The sequence below is a fragment of the Orcinus orca genome, chromosome 2 (assembly GCF_937001465.1).
Source record: "Orcinus orca chromosome 2, mOrcOrc1.1, whole genome shotgun sequence".
Lineage (NCBI taxonomy): Eukaryota > Metazoa > Chordata > Mammalia > Artiodactyla > Delphinidae > Orcinus > Orcinus orca.
In genome coordinates, this window is record NC_064560.1 from 5142345 (window position 1) to 5159560 (window position 17216).

At 41.7% G+C, this 17216-nt stretch overlaps 1 protein-coding gene across 8 annotated transcripts in view; it reads left to right on the forward strand.

Annotated features, from left to right (window-relative positions):
* The first annotated feature begins 1325 nt into the window (after positions 1–1325).
* TRDMT1 (tRNA aspartic acid methyltransferase 1) overlaps positions 1326–17216 on the forward strand; it is a 63963-nt gene continuing 48072 nt past the window's right edge. For 2 of the 8 annotated variants that reach the window (XM_049706545.1, XM_049706546.1), the window contains exon 1: positions 1644–1848. Coding sequence is in view for 1 of the 8 variants with exons in the window: in XM_004278607.3 (XP_004278655.1) it covers positions 1414–1477 (64 nt within the window). In the remaining 7 variants the exon portion in view is untranslated. Of the gene's footprint in view, positions 1478–1642; positions 1849–2069; positions 2090–17216 lie in introns of those variants that run through there. The other 6 variants (XM_004278607.3, XM_033403473.2, XM_049706544.1 and 3 more) reach the window with 6 other exon arrangements.

The following is a 17216-nucleotide window of genomic DNA, read 5'->3' on the forward strand; positions in this document are numbered from 1 at the left end:
ACTTCCCCAGTGGTCCAGTGGTTAAGACTCTGCGCTTCCAATGCAGGGGGCCTGGGTTTGAACCCTGGTTGGGGAACTAAGGTCCCACATGCCAAGAGGCCAAAAAAAGTGAACGTGTGGTGGTAACCGGAACAATAGAAAAACAGTTCACAATGAGACCATTTCTTCTCCTGGGTATGACCACGTTTTCTTAGTTTGTAATCCAGCTTCTAACAATTTGGTCAGTGGATCATCTTGGAGAAGCAAGGCCCTAGCACTTGGAGGGCCATAATTGTAACCAAGCAGGACACTATGGGGCCTTCCTGGGACAGACCCCCTCCCCCATAGCTTCTGCTTTATTTCCTCTCTGAAGTACCCAGATAATTTGTGTCTGATGCATATTTCCTGAGACTTTCAGATGCTAAAACCACTACCAAATGGAAGAAATTAACTACTTGATGATCAAGAGCATTAGCTCCAGACCTTCTGGCACCTAAGGATTGATCACCATCAACCAATCAGAGAACTGTGCACGAGCTGATCACATGCCCTGGGACACCCCTCCCTCACCTGGCCCTTACAAAGGCTTTGCTACAGTCCTTTGGAGAGTTCTGGGTTTTTGAGCACGAGCTACCTATTCTTGATTCACCCTGCAATAAACCTTTCTCTGCTCCCAACTCAGACGTTTCAGTATCATTTGGCCTCACTGTGCGTCAGGCACATGTACTTGCATTTGGTAACTTAAATAGTTTTATGAACAGCATATCCAATCTTGGGGGTATTTTCCAAGCTAAAACAGAATGAACCTCGCTAACAATTAAGCAGGCGTCCTCTGTGTTAGTTCACACCGGATCTCTGGGGCACGTGTGCTGACTTCTGCACTTGTAACTCTGGCACCTTCTCTGGGCGAGAGGCTGATTTATCTCCATCGCTCAAGCTAAGGCCCAACACCAGGCGGTAAGTGCTCAAGGCTAATGGAAGAAAGGTTTGGACGCTTTAGGCTTCCAAGGGACAGAAAAGCAGCATGCCTGAAAAATAAGTTTTTCTGGATTCTAACCCGTGTTAATTCACTTTGAGGCAAAGGCAGATTTCGCCCCTCTACTGAGCCCCAGATTTTCTTTTTCCCTCCCAAGGCTCCTGAATACACCTTAAAAGGAAGATGGAGCGTAAATCAGGCCAAGGAGTGGCTGCCATTCACTTGGGAGGCCTTGGTGCTTTCTGCCCTTTGTCCACCTGCTAATCTCTGCCAGCCCCGGGCCCCGCGCTGGCCTGTGAAGCCGTGAGCCTGAGCTTTTAAGAGGAGGGGGCGGGGGGGGGGGTGGTACTGAAAAGCGGCGGAACCAAAGGCGAGGGAGCGGCGCTGCCGGGGGGAAGGAGGAGCCACGGGACCCGCAGGCCTAGTTCCGAGGCGGAGGCGGCGGCGGCGGCGTGGGGATGGAGCCCCTGCGGGTCCTGGAGCTGTACAGCGGCATTGGGGGTATGCACCAGGCGCTGAGAGGTAAGGGGGCACAGGGCGCCTCCTCCCTCGCTCGTTTTTGGTGGTCAGAGCTCGGGCTCCTGGGAGGGGCGGAGCGGCGAGACACTAGGGGCGGAGACTGCAGGGGAAACTGTGTATGTGTGTGAGTGTGTGTGTGTGTGCGTGTGTGTGTGTGTGTGTGTGTGTGCGCGCGTGTCTGTGTGTGCGCGCGCGCGCGGGGGAGTTGCTCGGTTGTCATAGAAACCGTCGGCTCGGCGCCCCAGCCGCCCCTGCGGGCGGAGACTCCCTCCCTCCCGCCGCGAGCCTGGTCCGAAGGGCGGGCGGGGCACCTGCCAGGACCCAGTTTGTGAGTCCAGATCCGCAAGGCTTGGATGTAAAGTCAAACCAAAAGGGTACCGCCAAAGGGGGAGGGGTGAGCCCCCTGCCCTGTGCCAATCCCCAATTCGGTATGGCTGTCACCAGCGGCGTGGAAACTAGGTCCTTCACCCTCGAGGAGGTCACAGCGGGGGAGGGGAGGCCACTGGGCTGGGTTCTGCAGGTGAGGGACGAATCTTCAACGGGATAACTACAGTGCCACAGAGAAGTTAGTGAACACTCAGCAGAACTGTAGGGGAAGCCTGGAGGAAAATCCCGGTCAGTTCTGATCATTGAAAAGAAACATCTTGTCTTGTTACTTCATGTCTGGGTACATTTAGGCGCCAGAAGCCCTGAGTTCAAACTTAGTTGCAGTGTGACCTTAACATTTTTGAGCCTGTTTCCTAGTTTCACAACGTGAAAAGTAATTCAGAGATGGAGAATTATGAGGATTAAAGAAAAAGTGGGTAAAACCTTTAATAATGCCTGGTACCTTGTAGCCACTCACAATATTATAAAGTATTGTCACGATTTTATGTATCTTTTCCATGTTGAGGTTTTTAAATTTCTTTGGTCCTAAGTTGGAACTGCAAGGTTTATTTTCAGTGACATTCACTCAAAAATATTTATTGAGCTCCTCTTATGTTCCAGGTACTGTGCTAGGCACTGGAGGTATAGAGTGACAAATAGATTTGGAACGCACATGTTTATTCTTAAATTACTATGACAACCGCAAAACTGAAACTTCCCTGCTTCCTTTTTTTTAGTACCAAAGATAACAAGAGTCCAATACCGTAAGACACGGACAGTATGTAATGAGTTGAGCACATACATTTTCTGAGCATATATATTGAGTTTTGATTCTAGAAGAGGTTAGTGATTATTAAATTTTTCTTGCCTACCAATTATTTGATGACTCTCTATGTTCAGTTCGCATTCCAAAATTTACCAGCAGGAAAACAAAACAAAACTTTAACATTATTTGCTCTCTTAGTTAATTTTCTAGGATTGTATAATGTCAGCATTTTCTCCATATCTTGAAACCCCTTAATGAACATGATTTTAATGGTTATGTAGTGCTTTATCACAAGCTATAATTCAGCTACTCCTTAAGTGTTGAATGTTCGATATTTGCCCCCATTTTTTTGCAAGTATAAATGTGCTGCAATTAATTATTCAGCATAAACCATGATTTTTCTCTTTAGTGTGTTTTCTAGAAGTCAAATTAATTAATAAAAGACTATGTGCTAGGTACTAAGTCAAAAATTATGAGAATATTTAGACTTTTGATAACGTAGCAAATTGCTTCTTAGAGGTTTCTGAGTGCCTCCTCAAACTACATATTCCTCAGGGTTTGTATTATCCATTTTTAACCTTTGTGAATTTGATAGGGGGAATTGTATAATTTTAATCTGCATCTTTTGGGGGGTTAATTAGTTAGATATTTTCCCTCGTACTAGCCAATGCAACCTGAATTTGTACGCATATTTCTATTACTATTGCTACCATCTCGAATCTAAGCTATATCATCTTTCACTTAAATTATTAAAACTAGTTTCCCAACTGCTCCCCTGCTTCCTTCCCAACTGCTTCCACTCTGCTTTCCTACTCCATCCTTTCTCCACATAGCAACAAAGTGATCTCTTACCCAGTAAACTGGATCGTGTCACTCTGCTTCAGTGGTTTCCCTCTGAGGTTAGAATCACAGCCCCCTCTTCTTAGTAGGCCTGTGAGATCTGGCTTCTGTCCACCTCTTCAACCTTATCTCTCCCCTGCTTCTCTTTTCCAGGCTTGCAGGTCTCCTTTCTCTGTTTCTCAAACTCTCAAAGTTCCTGTTATGTTCTGGCCTTTGCTTGTGCTGTTGTCTCCACCCAGAGTGCTTTAACTGTAGACTTTTCCACTGCAGCTGCATTTCATCTTCCATGGCTTAGTTCAGAGGAGCCTACCTTGACTGACCCTGTGATCCAGAGTAGCCTTCCTGCTGCCTCTCTACCTGGACTCTCTCTCATCTTTTGCTTTGAGGTCGACGTACGTACTAGGGATATTGCGTCTTAATCACCCTGCATGCTTCTCTTCCAATGTTCATTTATTTTATTATTATTATTATTATTTTTGGGTTACGCGGGCCTCTCACTGTTGTGGCCTCTCCCGTTGCGGAGCACAGGCTCCGGATGCGCAGGCTCAGCGGCCATGGCTCATGGGCCCAGCCGCTCCGCGGCATGTGAGATCTTCCCGGACCGGGGCACGAACCCGTGTCCCCTGCATCGGCAGGTGGACTCTCAACCACTGCGCCACCAGGGAAGCCCCAATGTTCATTTATTTGATGTGCCAAAGTTTAAAATTTTTCTGTAATAAAATGCATTGCTGTTTTCCATGGGGTTTTTTATATAATAATACAAACTAATAACAATGCCGATTAACTGCAACAATTACGTCAGGCCCTGTTTTCAGTATGTAATAAGCTAGTTAATGGTAGAGCCAGTATTATAACCTAGGTCTCTCTTTTTTTTAATTAAAAAAAGTTTTTAAATTTTTTGCCCACGTGGCATGTGGGATCTTAGTTGAAGCCAGAGTCTTAACCACTGGACCACCAGGGAAGTCCCTGTAACCTAGGTCTCTTAACCTGACCTCTTAACCATGCTATCTATGTTGCCATTTTTCTAGTTAGATCCACTAATTGAATCTATATCTTAAATAATAAGAAGCAGCCAACAGGAATAATACTGAATTTAAACTTTGGCAAATTTCCAGATAAGGTTTATGACTGAATTTTTTCTGCAGTAGAATATGCATAACAAAATGTGCCATTTTAACCATTTTCCAGCGTATTCGGTAGCTCAAGTACTACATTCACAGTGTTGTACAGTCATCACTATTGTCTGTTTCCAGAACTTTTTCATCATCCCCAAAACAGGAACTCTATTCTCTAAATAACAACTCCCCATCTCCTCTCCCCCAGCCCCCGGTAACCACTATTCTGCTTTGTCTCTACCAATTTGTCTTTACTGGGTACCTTATATAACTGCAATATACAACATTTGTCCTTTTGTGTCTGGCTTATTTCACTTAGTGTGATGTTTTCAAGGTTCATCCATGTTGTAGTATGTATCAGTACTTCATTCCTTTTTATGGTTGAATAATTGTCCATTATATGCATGTACCATATTTTGCTTATCCATTCATCTGTTGATGGACCCGTGGGTTGTTTCCACCCGTTGGCTATTGTGAATAATACTGCTGTGAACATTGGTTTATATGTATGTGTCTGAGTCCCTGTTTTTAGTTCTTTTGAATATATACCGAGGAGTAGAATAGCTGGATCATATGGTAGCTCTGTGTTTAACTTTTTGAAGAACCAGTAAATTGTCTTCTTTAGTGGCTGCACAATTTTATATTCCCAAGGGCAATGCATGAAGGTTCCAATTTCTTTATTTCCACATTCTTGACTTGTTATTCCCTTTTTCTATTTTTTTTGATAATAGTTATCCTAATGGGTGTGAAAAAATATCCCATTGTGCTTTGATTTCCATTTTCCCTAATAACTAAGGAAGTTGAACATGTTTTCATGTGCTTATTCGCCATTTGTGTATTTTCTTTGGAGAAATGTCTAAGTCCTCTACTCATTTTGGAATTGGGTCTTTTTTGTTGTTCTGTTGTGTGAGTTCTGTATGTATTCTGGATGTTGATCTTTTATGAGGTATATGATTTATAAATATTTTCTCTCACATAACTGAATTCTAGTAGTTATCAAAGGTATATTTAATTTCTTTGGCAGCATGACAGATTTTCTTCAAACCCAATAGACCTTTTAATACATCAATAAACATTTTTCATCCTTAGCTGTATATGCAATATGCTATTGTATTGTTGCAGTAACTACATAGATGCTTCTGTATCTTCTAAGTTTCTTTTAACTTTATTTTATATCTGCATGTCCATGTGTTAACTTAGTCCTCGTTCTGTGGTATTTTTCTTTGTTCCTGTACCACCTGTAGCACAGAAGCACACTTGTGACAGGTTTCTCTGTAGCAGACTATTGAGTTTATTATTGAATTGGTATTCACTCTACCATCACGTTGGTAAAACCATAGTTTGCTTAGTCCAAATTTTTGTATGATATAAAATTCGTAGTTGCAAACCACAGAATCCACTCTCTAGCTAACATCAGCAGAAAAAAAAATTTTAAAGGGCATTTGTAAGCCCACAGAATTTACAGGACACCCAACAAACAGGTCAAGAGAATGGGAGCACCACTCGAACCACATTCCGGGTACCGGCCCCACGAGTCCTCATACTGACATCACAGCTTCCACCAGTAATGCTGGGGACTGGAGGTGAGAAGTGCTGTCACACTTTTGCCCTGAAAGGGGCATCTTTACCACCTCTCTTACCAAAAAAGATGAGTTTTCTCATTTGCTTTCTTACATTGCTATTTCTGAATTGAAGTTAGGTGAGAATGCAGTTGGTTGGTGGCCATTAGATCCCATTGCCAGACTAAGAAGGCTGGGAGAGTGAGTTCTGACTTCAGTTTTGGGAAGAAGGGACTTGTAAAGTGGCAAAATTTTGAACAACAGGAAACGTAGGCAAAGATTCTAGATGGCCACAAGCATAGTAAATGTCATTGCATTCTTTAATACATATTTGCCCCTGTACAGGAACCACTTATTACCACTTTGATTTTATTTATGCCTTCATAGCCTGTAGAGTTTTGGCTAGAGAATCTTCCAAGTGAGAACATTTTTCAGAAAGTAGTGGAAATAGTAGTTTCATGAGTTAAATAGCAGTGGAACCTGCAAGGACACCTGCAGATATGAATGGTTAGCAAATAAGAATCTGCTTTTCTCATAAAATATAATACTAGAGAAAGAGTAAAATGTGGTTTAAGGTGGTGAATAAAGGAAAGCTCTAGTTGATTACTATTATATATCTAGTCAACTATTGGGACAGCCTTAAAAGCAAAACGTCTTGCCCTCCCAAATAATTTTGAAAGGTCTTTCAAGGTGTTGGTTTTGAGTTTTAGCCACATAATACTTATTCATATTTAGTAAGAGTTACCCAGCCTTAATATTTTCTGTTAAAAGGATAGGCCTGTCATAGTTATTCATTTTCTGAATCTCTTTTGTCTTTATTTCTCAATGATTTATAGTCCAGCTTGGGATTCTACCAAACTACTTTGTGTGCTTATAACTGAATGGGATAAGTACATTATGATGAAATGTAGAGCTGAATGTCACCAGGGGTAGTTTTGAAACACCAGTTGTAAGGGGCTGAAATTTGAACTGCTTAACTTTTTTTCTTTTATATTTATCCTTTGAGGTTGTAAAAATGTCCTCTTTATGCCTATTTTCCCACAGTTATTCTTGTATGACTTACTGTCAGATTTAAAGTAAAGCAAGGCAAAAATGTGTCCCATTTAAAAATATGTATCATTTGTTGTTTGGTATCTATGGGAGTTATTAGATTGTTTTTTCTCTGAACTTGAAATACAAGGAAGAAATATGTAGAATGAATTTTTTGTATTCAAAGAGGAGCATCCCAACTTTCCATTGGATGACAGAATTACCTTTCTTTTATGTGATGAAAAATGAATGCATACTTCACTGCAGAGTATTTATTACAGTAAGTCCTCTACCTACAGACCTTCAAAGGTGCAAGCTTGCATTCACATGTCCAATCAGGTAAGTTAGTTCACGTCCCTGGCGTACATTGTCACGTGTGTGCATCCTCTACAAGTGGTTGTGCTTTTGTGTACTTTACTGTACTGTATAGAGTACAGTAGTGCAGTATCTTTACTTCAGGCCCAGGATGTCTGGAAGCAAGTGTGGAAGCAAGCGTAAAAGCAGCGGTGTTGTAGCTGGTACTGCTAGGAAGCGCCGAGCGATAACAATGGAAACTGTACTGTAAGATTAAAAATGTTTTCTCTATTTTTTGTGTTTGTTTGTTATGTATTATTTGTGTGAAAAGTATTATAAACCTATTACAGTATGGTACCATATGGCCGATTGTGTTGGGGGGTATGTAGGCTAACTTTGCTGGACTTATTAACAAATTAGACTTACAAATGTGCTCTCGGAATGGAACTCGTTCGTATGTAGCGGACTTACGGTACTATATTCTACACATCAAATTACTTCTCCCATGTTAATGAATAGATGACCAGTTTACTCTGTGTTAGGACCTATCTATTGGGTGTTTTTAGGGAGCTCAATAAATAGTACCCCTCTTCTTAGTTCTGAACAAAAACAGAAACAAAACAGAAGAATAAGGCAAATAGGAAATCAAAATCTATATGATTTTTATTACGAATAAAGGCTGAGTTGGAGCATGTAGCTCAGTGAGAAGGCCAAGGGGTTCAGCTCATGTGCAACCAGAGAAGTCGGCAGCTTACCTTCCGGGCACAGCTGGAGAAGCAAGCAGAATGTGTGTTCCCTGTGGGTAGCGCATTCCCAAGAGGAGGGGGGTTCTGAGCAGCCCTGGCCAGTTTATTCTTCCCAAATTAGCCAGTTAGAGAAGTCAACTAAGAAGTCCACTGAAGAGAGCAAAAGGATAGGATAGGGGAGGAGTTTAGAGTGAATAGAAACCACTCACTTGGAGGAAACAGCAGTAAATGCCTCCCATTTTACATTAATTTGCCGACTGCTTTTAGGAATCCTTCAGGTATTATAGTTTTTAAAAATTTTGCAAATCATTCTTTTTAATATTTGATACTTCAACTCTTTCTGGCAGTCATTTGGTAGTGTCCAATCATTTGAAATTGGATAGCTTGTTTTTACAGCAGCTTGGTCTTAAGTCATTGTTATTTGGCTCCATGGGAGAGTAACAGTGGACAGTGTTTATGTAGGAGCGGCCCAAGGAGAGGCCTCTCATTAGGAGCGCAGTTCTGTCGTCAGAAGGGCTTCCTAGCTGCGTGGCCTTGGGGAAGAATGAAGCTTTCGGTGCCTCAGTGTCCTCTTCTTTAAGAGGATAATAATAACACCTACCTCGAAGGGGAATTGTGAGGATTATGAATGCATAAAAATAAAGCAGTAAATAGAGCTTGGAACACAAGAAGTGCTCAGTCAATGTGGGCCACTATTCTCAGAAGTCATAACGTTATTATATGTTGTTAAAAATGGCCTTTAGAAGAACCTGATTATTAAATGTTTGAAGTTGTCAAAGAGCTTTCAGACTAGATTTGAATTATACAGGAATAAGTTGGTGAAGGAAAGAATCATTTACAGCTACTATAGATGATACGGAATGAAAATGAAGAGTAAAAGAGAAGGGCATTGAAGAGAGTGGAATATTCCGTTTTGCCCTGTTGACTCCCTAGGAAGCTTACCTTCTCTACTAGAGAACAGATTTCCTAGCCTGGATCCACTTCATGTTCGTTTTCGTGGCACCTGTCCCAGTGTTTTCTGAAATACTCTGTGTGTTTCTCTGAGTGATAAAATTAATGCCATTATTTAGGAATAAGACAGGTCTGCCACATACTAGCTGTCTAAATATTGGAAAATTATTCAACTTTCTGGGCCCAGGTACCCTGTATGTGAGATGGATATAATACCTCCTCATAGGGTATTATGAATGTAAAATGAAACAGTTGATGAATGAAAAATAATGTGGGTACTCAGTAAATCTTAGTTCCTTTTCTTATTCCCACATTAATTGTAACTAGCTTTTTTCTCGTAGTTGTGTTGGATTCCCTTATTGATAAAATTGGGACAACAATACTAACTTTATAGGCTTGTTAGGATTTAATGAAACAATGTATACATAGAGCTAGTATAGTTCCTGGTACATAATATATAAATAGTACTGATGATGTTACTTAGGAAGTTGAACATTTTCATATGCTTGTTATTTGTGTTAATTTTGTGGCTTGTGTATGTTTCCATTGGTATATTCTTTTTTATAATTGGCGTTTGTGGTTCAATTTTGTTATGATATTTTTACCAAGCAGGATTTTGAAGGATGATTGGGAGTTTTCCAGAGAGTAAAAAAGGGAAAGTATGTACCAGACAAAAGGAGAATTCTGTACAGACACACAGGCATGAAATAGCATGGTCTATGTGGATACATACAAGTATTAAGATATTATTGCAATATAAATGCTCCAAGACAGTAGAAGGTGTTTACAGGCTACCAAATCATGAAATGCCATGTATATAACCTGATAAGGTGCTTGGATTTTTATCTTCTAAGTCTGATTAGTGAAGGAAGGTTAATGAACCTGTTGGGGTTATGTTCTAGAAATTTTACCCTATGACCACAGGAGGGGTGAGGCGATTAGAGGCAAGGTGGTCAGTTAGGAGGTGATTGTTGAGAGATGATGAATGTAGGCAGAGCCAATAAATGGAGAAGACTTTTACTCACAAGATATACAAGATCTGAAAGGCAGCAAAACCTGGTAGTTATTGGGATGTTAGGTACCCAGATTTCTGACTTGGATGATTTAACAGATGGTACAGTCAAGGTTGGGGAGAAATAATAGGTTCCATTTCAGAGTTACAGAGTTTGAGTTTTCCTTGGGACCCATGGAAATTGTGCATTTTGGGCTGAGGGAGAGAGGACTGGAGACGGGGATTTATTTCTCTGTATATGCAAGTGTACAGAGAAGAGGACCAACAAGATGGAACACCGAGGGTGCTGTTTTTTTGTGGCTAGGTAGATAAATACAGGAAGTCCCCTACATACGAACGAGTTCGGTTCCTAGAGCATGTTCGTTAAGTCCAACAAAGTTAGCCTAGTACCCAACTAACACAATCGGCTATATAGTACTATAATAGGTTTATAATACTTTTCACACAAATAATACACAAAGAACAAATGCAAAGATAAAGAAAACATTTTTAATCTTACAGTACAGTTTCCATTGTTATCGCTTGGCGCTTCCTAGCAGTATCAGCTACATCACCTCTGCTTTTACGCTTGCTTCCGGACATCCTGGGCTTGAAATAAAGATACTGCACTACTGTACTCTATACAGTACTGTACAGTAAAGTACACAGAAGCACACCCACTTATAGAAGATGCACGTACATGACAGTGTACGCCAGACACGTGAACTAACTTACGTGATCGGACATGCGAATGCACAGTCACATGTTTGAAGGTTCGCAACTTGAGGATTTGTATGTAGGGGACTTACTGTAATAGTCAAGGAGAGAAACTGAGCAGGAAAATTAGAGAGCAAGAAGTAGAACCAAGAGAACATTGTGCCATGAAAATAGAGAGAGGAGGGGATCTAAGGACTGATCTGATAATACCAGCCAAGTGACATAAGGATTAAAATGAGTTCTTGGATTAGTTTTGCCACTTCCTGGCTGATATCCTATGCACCAGTCTTCTGAGGAATTAATCGGTGTGGCTTGATGGTTAAGTAAGTTCAGAAAACTTCTCATGACTTTGGCCCTTGAATCATTCTCAGGACGCATTAATGTATCCCAGATGTTGAGAAGCCCTGCAAAAAAGACGCTCTTTGGCTTAAAACAGCACTTCCTCATGCATATGAGCAGGGTGTGCTTTTTTTTTTAGCGAGAAAGGGGAGCACCGTTAGCACCCTGTGTAATAGCGTTCCTCAGCTGTCTTGGGAAATGCCTGATGGGCAACAAGAGGGCACCGATGGGGGGAGATGCCGGTGAATGAGAAGGGCTAGGGCTGTCTGATTATATCGACAGCTTTGACTAAGTCTAAAGTAAGCTTCTCTGTAGTTTTTCTACATGGCGGGATGTGTTAGTGTTCCCGTTATCCCTGTTTTGTTCTAAAGACGTGCAAAACTGAGCTCCTGTTCTCCTTACTCCTCCCAAACGTGCCCCTCTTGCGGCCTTCCTCATCCCAGTGACAGGCATCCCCCTTCTTCCAGGGGCCCAGCCCTAGGTCTTGGAGTCATCTCTGTGTCTTCTCTTTCACTCACATCAGCAAATTCCATAGGCTTTACCTTCAAGCCGTATTTATAATTCCATCCTTCCTCTCCGTCTTCACCTGTACCACCCCATCTCTGTCCTGTTTCATCAGTCTCCTGGGCCCTGAGCTGTGTGTTCAGTGTCGCCCCCGATTCTCCTGCTCTTGCTTCATCCCGAAACACTGCCAGGGGGTCGGGGCTTGGCTCTCATCCTCAGGATGCTCAGTTTCTCTGCAGTGTCTGCACTCAGATGAAGCACCTGGGATCTAGGTGCTCCAGCAGCTGTCTGGAGGGGTTGGATACCATGACTCTAAGTGGAGAGGAAGGGAGAGTCATATGTGTGAAACAGTAGGGGGGAAAAATACACACACACACACACACACACACACACACACACACACACACACACCCCTAGTTCCTAAAATCCTTGTAATTTCCTAAGTGATAAGAGCACTAGGGGCATCTTTTGTTCTAATATTTGGTCTTTGACTCTGGTTCCTGACACAGAGCTCCTAAATCTCTTAGAATTCCCTGGGTGACAGGAATGTCTTTTGTACTAACGAGATGGCTCTTGTTGGGCTCCTGGGTGGCTTCAGAATGGGAACTGGCCACCAGAAAGATCAAGTGATAATTAGAAGCTTGGAACTTTCAGTCCTACTCCCATCCTCTGGGAAAGAGAAAGGGGCTGGAGATTATCACTGACTGATCATGTTTCCATGATAAAGCTTCCATAAAATCCTAAACGTATAGGGTTTGTAGACTTCTGGGTTGGTGAAGGTATCCACGTGCTGGGAGGCCTGTGCACCCCAATCCGTGAGAACAGAAGCTCCAGCACTCGGGACCCTTCCAGAACTTGCCCTACGTATCTCTTCATCTGGCTGTCTATCATCCGTATCCTTTAAAATATCCTTTATTATATAATAAACTGGTAAACGTTAAGTAAGTGTTTCCCTGGGTTTTATGAGATGTTCTAGAAATGATCAAATCCAAGGAGGGGGGTCATGGGGACCTCTGATTTGCAGTTAAGTTGGATAGAAGTTGTGGTTAACCTGGGGATTTCCTATTTGAAACTGGTGTCTGAAGTGAGGCAGTCCTGTGGGGCTGAGCCCGGAACTGGTGGAGTCTGAAGCTGTCTTCAGGCAGATACTGTCAGAATTGAATTGAGCTGTGGGCATCCAGCTGGTGTCACAGAGAACTGCTTCGTGTAGGGAAAAAACACATCTTGTGTCAGAAGTGTTGTGAGTGTGGTCGTAGTCTGCGACTAGAGGGGACACAGGAGTACTGTTCCTGGACACCCTCATGGGGTGACTAGACCACAAAGAGAAAGGCTGAGGGAGGGCTCAGCAGAGGCATCGCCTCGCCTTCCTCCCCGACCCGTGTCCCCGCGCAAGTGCAGATGGGCGCGTGGGACGTGCTGCTTGGGCCACGTTGCGTCTTCGCTGCAGGGCTTCTGTCCCCTGTGATGCGTCCCTCCCCCAAGACAGCCTGTCTTACCCAGGCCTTCTGAGAGTGCGGTTGGCTGGGCTTTCTTGTGAAGCTGTGACATTTAGTAAAGTGCTGCCTTTTGTTTGCTTTCCCTCCTTCCCTTCCTCACTACCTTCACTTTTGCTACTTTGAGGTTTTACCTCCCAGAAAAAGCATTTGAAGCCAAACTTTGCCTTGGGTTCTTTTTCAGGAAACCTGACAATTATTGCAGTCACCTTTTTACTGGTCTCCTTGCTTCTGCTCTATCACCTCTAGTTTATTTTCAACACAGTGGTCAGCGTGATCCTTCAGAAATATGTCCCAGAGGGCTTCCCTGGTGGCGCAGTGGTTGAGAGTCTGCCTGCTGATGCAGGGGACACGGGTTCGTGCCCTGGTCCGGGAAGATCCCACATGCCGCAGAGCAGCTGGGCCCGTGAGCCATGGCCGCTGAGCCTGTGCGTCCGGAGCCTGTGCTCCGTAACGGGAGAGGCCACAGCAGTGAGAGGCCCGCGTACCGCAAAAAAAAAAAAAAAAGTCACAGAAGTCACTTCTCTGATTAAAACTTCTGAGAGGTGTCTCATTTCACTCAGTAAAAGCCAGAGTCCTTAACCCACAGCCCTCCTTGATCTGGAGCCAGCCCCGTTCTCTTTGCCCGCATCCCCTGCACCTCTCCCTGCTCACTCCATTCCAGGCTTGCCCACCAGCTGAGTCAGTCTGAGCAGCTCTAACAGAGTACCAGAGACTGGGTGGTTCATAAACAACGGAAATTAATTTCTCACAGTTCTGAAGGCTGGGAAGTTCAAGATCCTGGTGGCAGCATGGTTGAATTCTGGTGAGGGCCCTCTTCCAGGTTGCGGAGTGCTGCCTTCTCATCATGTCCTCACTTGGCGGGGAGCAGAGGGGAAGCAAGCTGTCTCATGACTTTTTAAGGGCACTAATCCTGTTCATGAGGGCTCCACCCTCATTCACCTCCTAATTCTAATGACGTCCCAAAGGCCCCACCTCCTAATACCATCACATTGGGAGGTAAAGTTTCAACACATGGATTTTCAGGGGACATAAACATTCAGTCCCTAATACCAGTCTCTTGCTGTTTCTCCTACAATACAAGCATGCTCCCATCTCTGGACCTTTGCAGTATCTCTTCCTTCTGTTCTAGAAAGTTCTCTCATATCTGCCAAACCTGCTCCCTCGTTTTCTTCAAGTTGCTGCTAGTGAGACATTCTCTAACCAACATATATAAAAATTGAACCAGTTCCTTCTCCCACACTGTCTGGCTTAACTCTGCTTAATTTTTCCCATAGTACTTTTCATTGTTAGGCATATTATATACTTACATACTTATTTATTTGTTGTTTTGCCCCCACACTAGAATATAAGTTCCATAATAGGATAGATTTTGTCTAGAACATCACTTACGCGTATTTGTTGAATGAATGAATAAATGAACAGGGGTCATGTTTGCTATGAAATATGTATAGCTTGAAGTAGACACCATTATACTGTGACAAGCTTAAGCTTAGTTATTAAGTCTGAATCATAAAGGTCTCTCTCTCTCTTTTTTTTTTTTGGATGAGCTAAGTCAGCATTTCCCAAAGTTGGTCCATGGGTAGTGTTTTGAGGGATAATAGGTGTTATGCAGGACACAGAACAAATGTATATATGTGTGTGTGTATGTTTGTGTGTTGGAGAGTGGCCAAACAAGTAGAATCATGAAAGTTTTTTGTATGCATAATTATATGTGAAATTTTAATAGATAATAGAGATTTTTTTCTGTACCACATGATAAAACATTTCTCAAAATAATCACATCTATTGAGAATAAGTTGGTTTTAACTCAATGTAGAATTTTAATCGTGTGTTAATAATGAGATATGGTGAAAATAATGAAGTTCAAGTGTTTTATTTTTATCCTTTTATTCCTGTCAAGAAATGTTACCTCTTTGTATGGAAAGTTGAAAGGAAGAGTTGATTTGTGTGACAGCAAATCTATAAGTGATTACAGAATGATTATTATCATAAAGGTGTATGTGTTTAATGTTACATGTAGAATTTGGTATTTGTTGGTATCTAGAGCCTTCTTAGGATTGCTGTTGGCTTTTTGCTTTGCCCTTGGAAAATTATCAGGAATATTTCTAAAACGTGCTCTTCAGAAATAGTGCCAATCAGCTTTCATCCTGCCTAAAAGCTAAAAAAAAAAAAGAAAAAAAACATACATCTCAGTTTTGGAAAATAGGTAGATTGTATGTTGAGATTTAAAAAAATACTATAAATACCATTAGTTTACCTGGTTCAATAGTTGCTTTTACTTTTATCCACTAGTTATTTTCATTCTGGGACTTTTAATCACCACAAACCTAGCAAAAAACCTTGGACTAAAGTAAAACAACTCTAGGGCTTCCCTGGTGGCACAGTGGTTGAGAGTCCGCCTGCCAATGCAGGGGACACGGGTTTGTGCCCTGGTCCGGGAAGATCCCACATGCCGCGGAGCGGCTGGGCCCGTGAGCCATGGCTGCTGAGCCTGCGGGTCCGGAGCCTCTGCTCCGCAACGGGAGAGGCCACAACAGTGAGAGGCCTGCGTACCGCAAAAAAAAAAAAAAAAAAAAAAAAAGTAAAACAACTCTATTAGAGAGTTAATCATAACAGTTCTTAAGCATCTCTTAGTGATTTTTGTTCAAACTTAATAGCGAATTTAATAATCCCTTTGTACTCAGTGAATGAGACTTAATTTAAGCAACAAATGCCAGAGCCTTTTAACACGTACACGACCCTCATAGACTCTGGCATGTGCCTTAATTATAGGTGAATTTCGGTCCAAAAAGAATCCATAATTCAAAGGCTTTACAGTTACACAATTCTAGTTAGAAGTACTTCAAACTTTAATAGATCAAATAAGAGATACTAAATAAGTAATTTTACCTTATTTCAATTTTTTCCCTAAAATCCCTGAGATTCAGATGGTAATAAAGTTCCAGAGTAATTTCTCTGTTTCTTCAGAAGGCATTTTATTTTTGTGGCCTCATTTTACTTTTGTGGTTATTATTTGCTGAGTTGATTGTTAAAAAAAAAAAATGTGGATTTTTGCTTACTACTGATCATTTATCTCTGCTTTACTCTCCATCCAGTGAGATTTCCTCCAGTTAATTTTGAACTGTCAGAATGTTGGTGACCATGCTTGAGGGGAAAAGATGTGAATCTATAATTTTACAGATTTTTTTGTGGGTTGGCATTTCAGTATCTGGCTAGGGAAACATACTTAAAATCCAGAGGTCTGTTTCTAATACGAGATTCTTTTGCATTTCTCCCATGATTGTAACAACAAAGGGCTTGTGATTTCATTATTTAAAATAAAAACAAAACCAAAACCCAAACATATATACATATGCCCTTAAAGACATATTTGTCATAAGACACATTTGTCTTACGACATAAGACATATTTGTCTTCAATGCAATATATTCATTTTTCCCCCAAAAGTTATAGTACTCCAAAAAGAGGATGTGACCTTATATTTTAGTTCTCATGAAGGATCTTCATATTCCTCAACTACTGTATTTCGAACAGCAAAGTAATAAAATGCTGCTTGGATAAGTTACATTAGCCTGAAAAAACGTAATACCAGTTTAGGATGCTTGTTGAGGTCACTTGACGGAATTGATGAAAAATCATACAGCTGAATTCAGAGATAATTTTTGGGAGGATGACCTTACCATTACAGGTATTAGATACCATTGTAAACAAACCTTCTAGAAATTACATTATAAAGCAATACAGTACAGGGTTACTTTGTGGAGGTCACACATAGCTAATGGGTGTTTGTGGTTGGCATAAAATTTCCAGGGACATTATCATGCATGAATTCAAAAAATGCTGGATCTTAAGTAACTCTGAACAGAAGTTGATGTGCTTTTGAAAACTGTGTTAGATAACTTGAAAAGTGGCTTTATGGATGATAAAGACCATGATTTCAAAGATGCATATAGAATAAAATGGTTTCATGAAATTTGAGTGGAAAAAGTAATAGTTCTAAATGAACATAATAAGACTGTTATTTAAAAT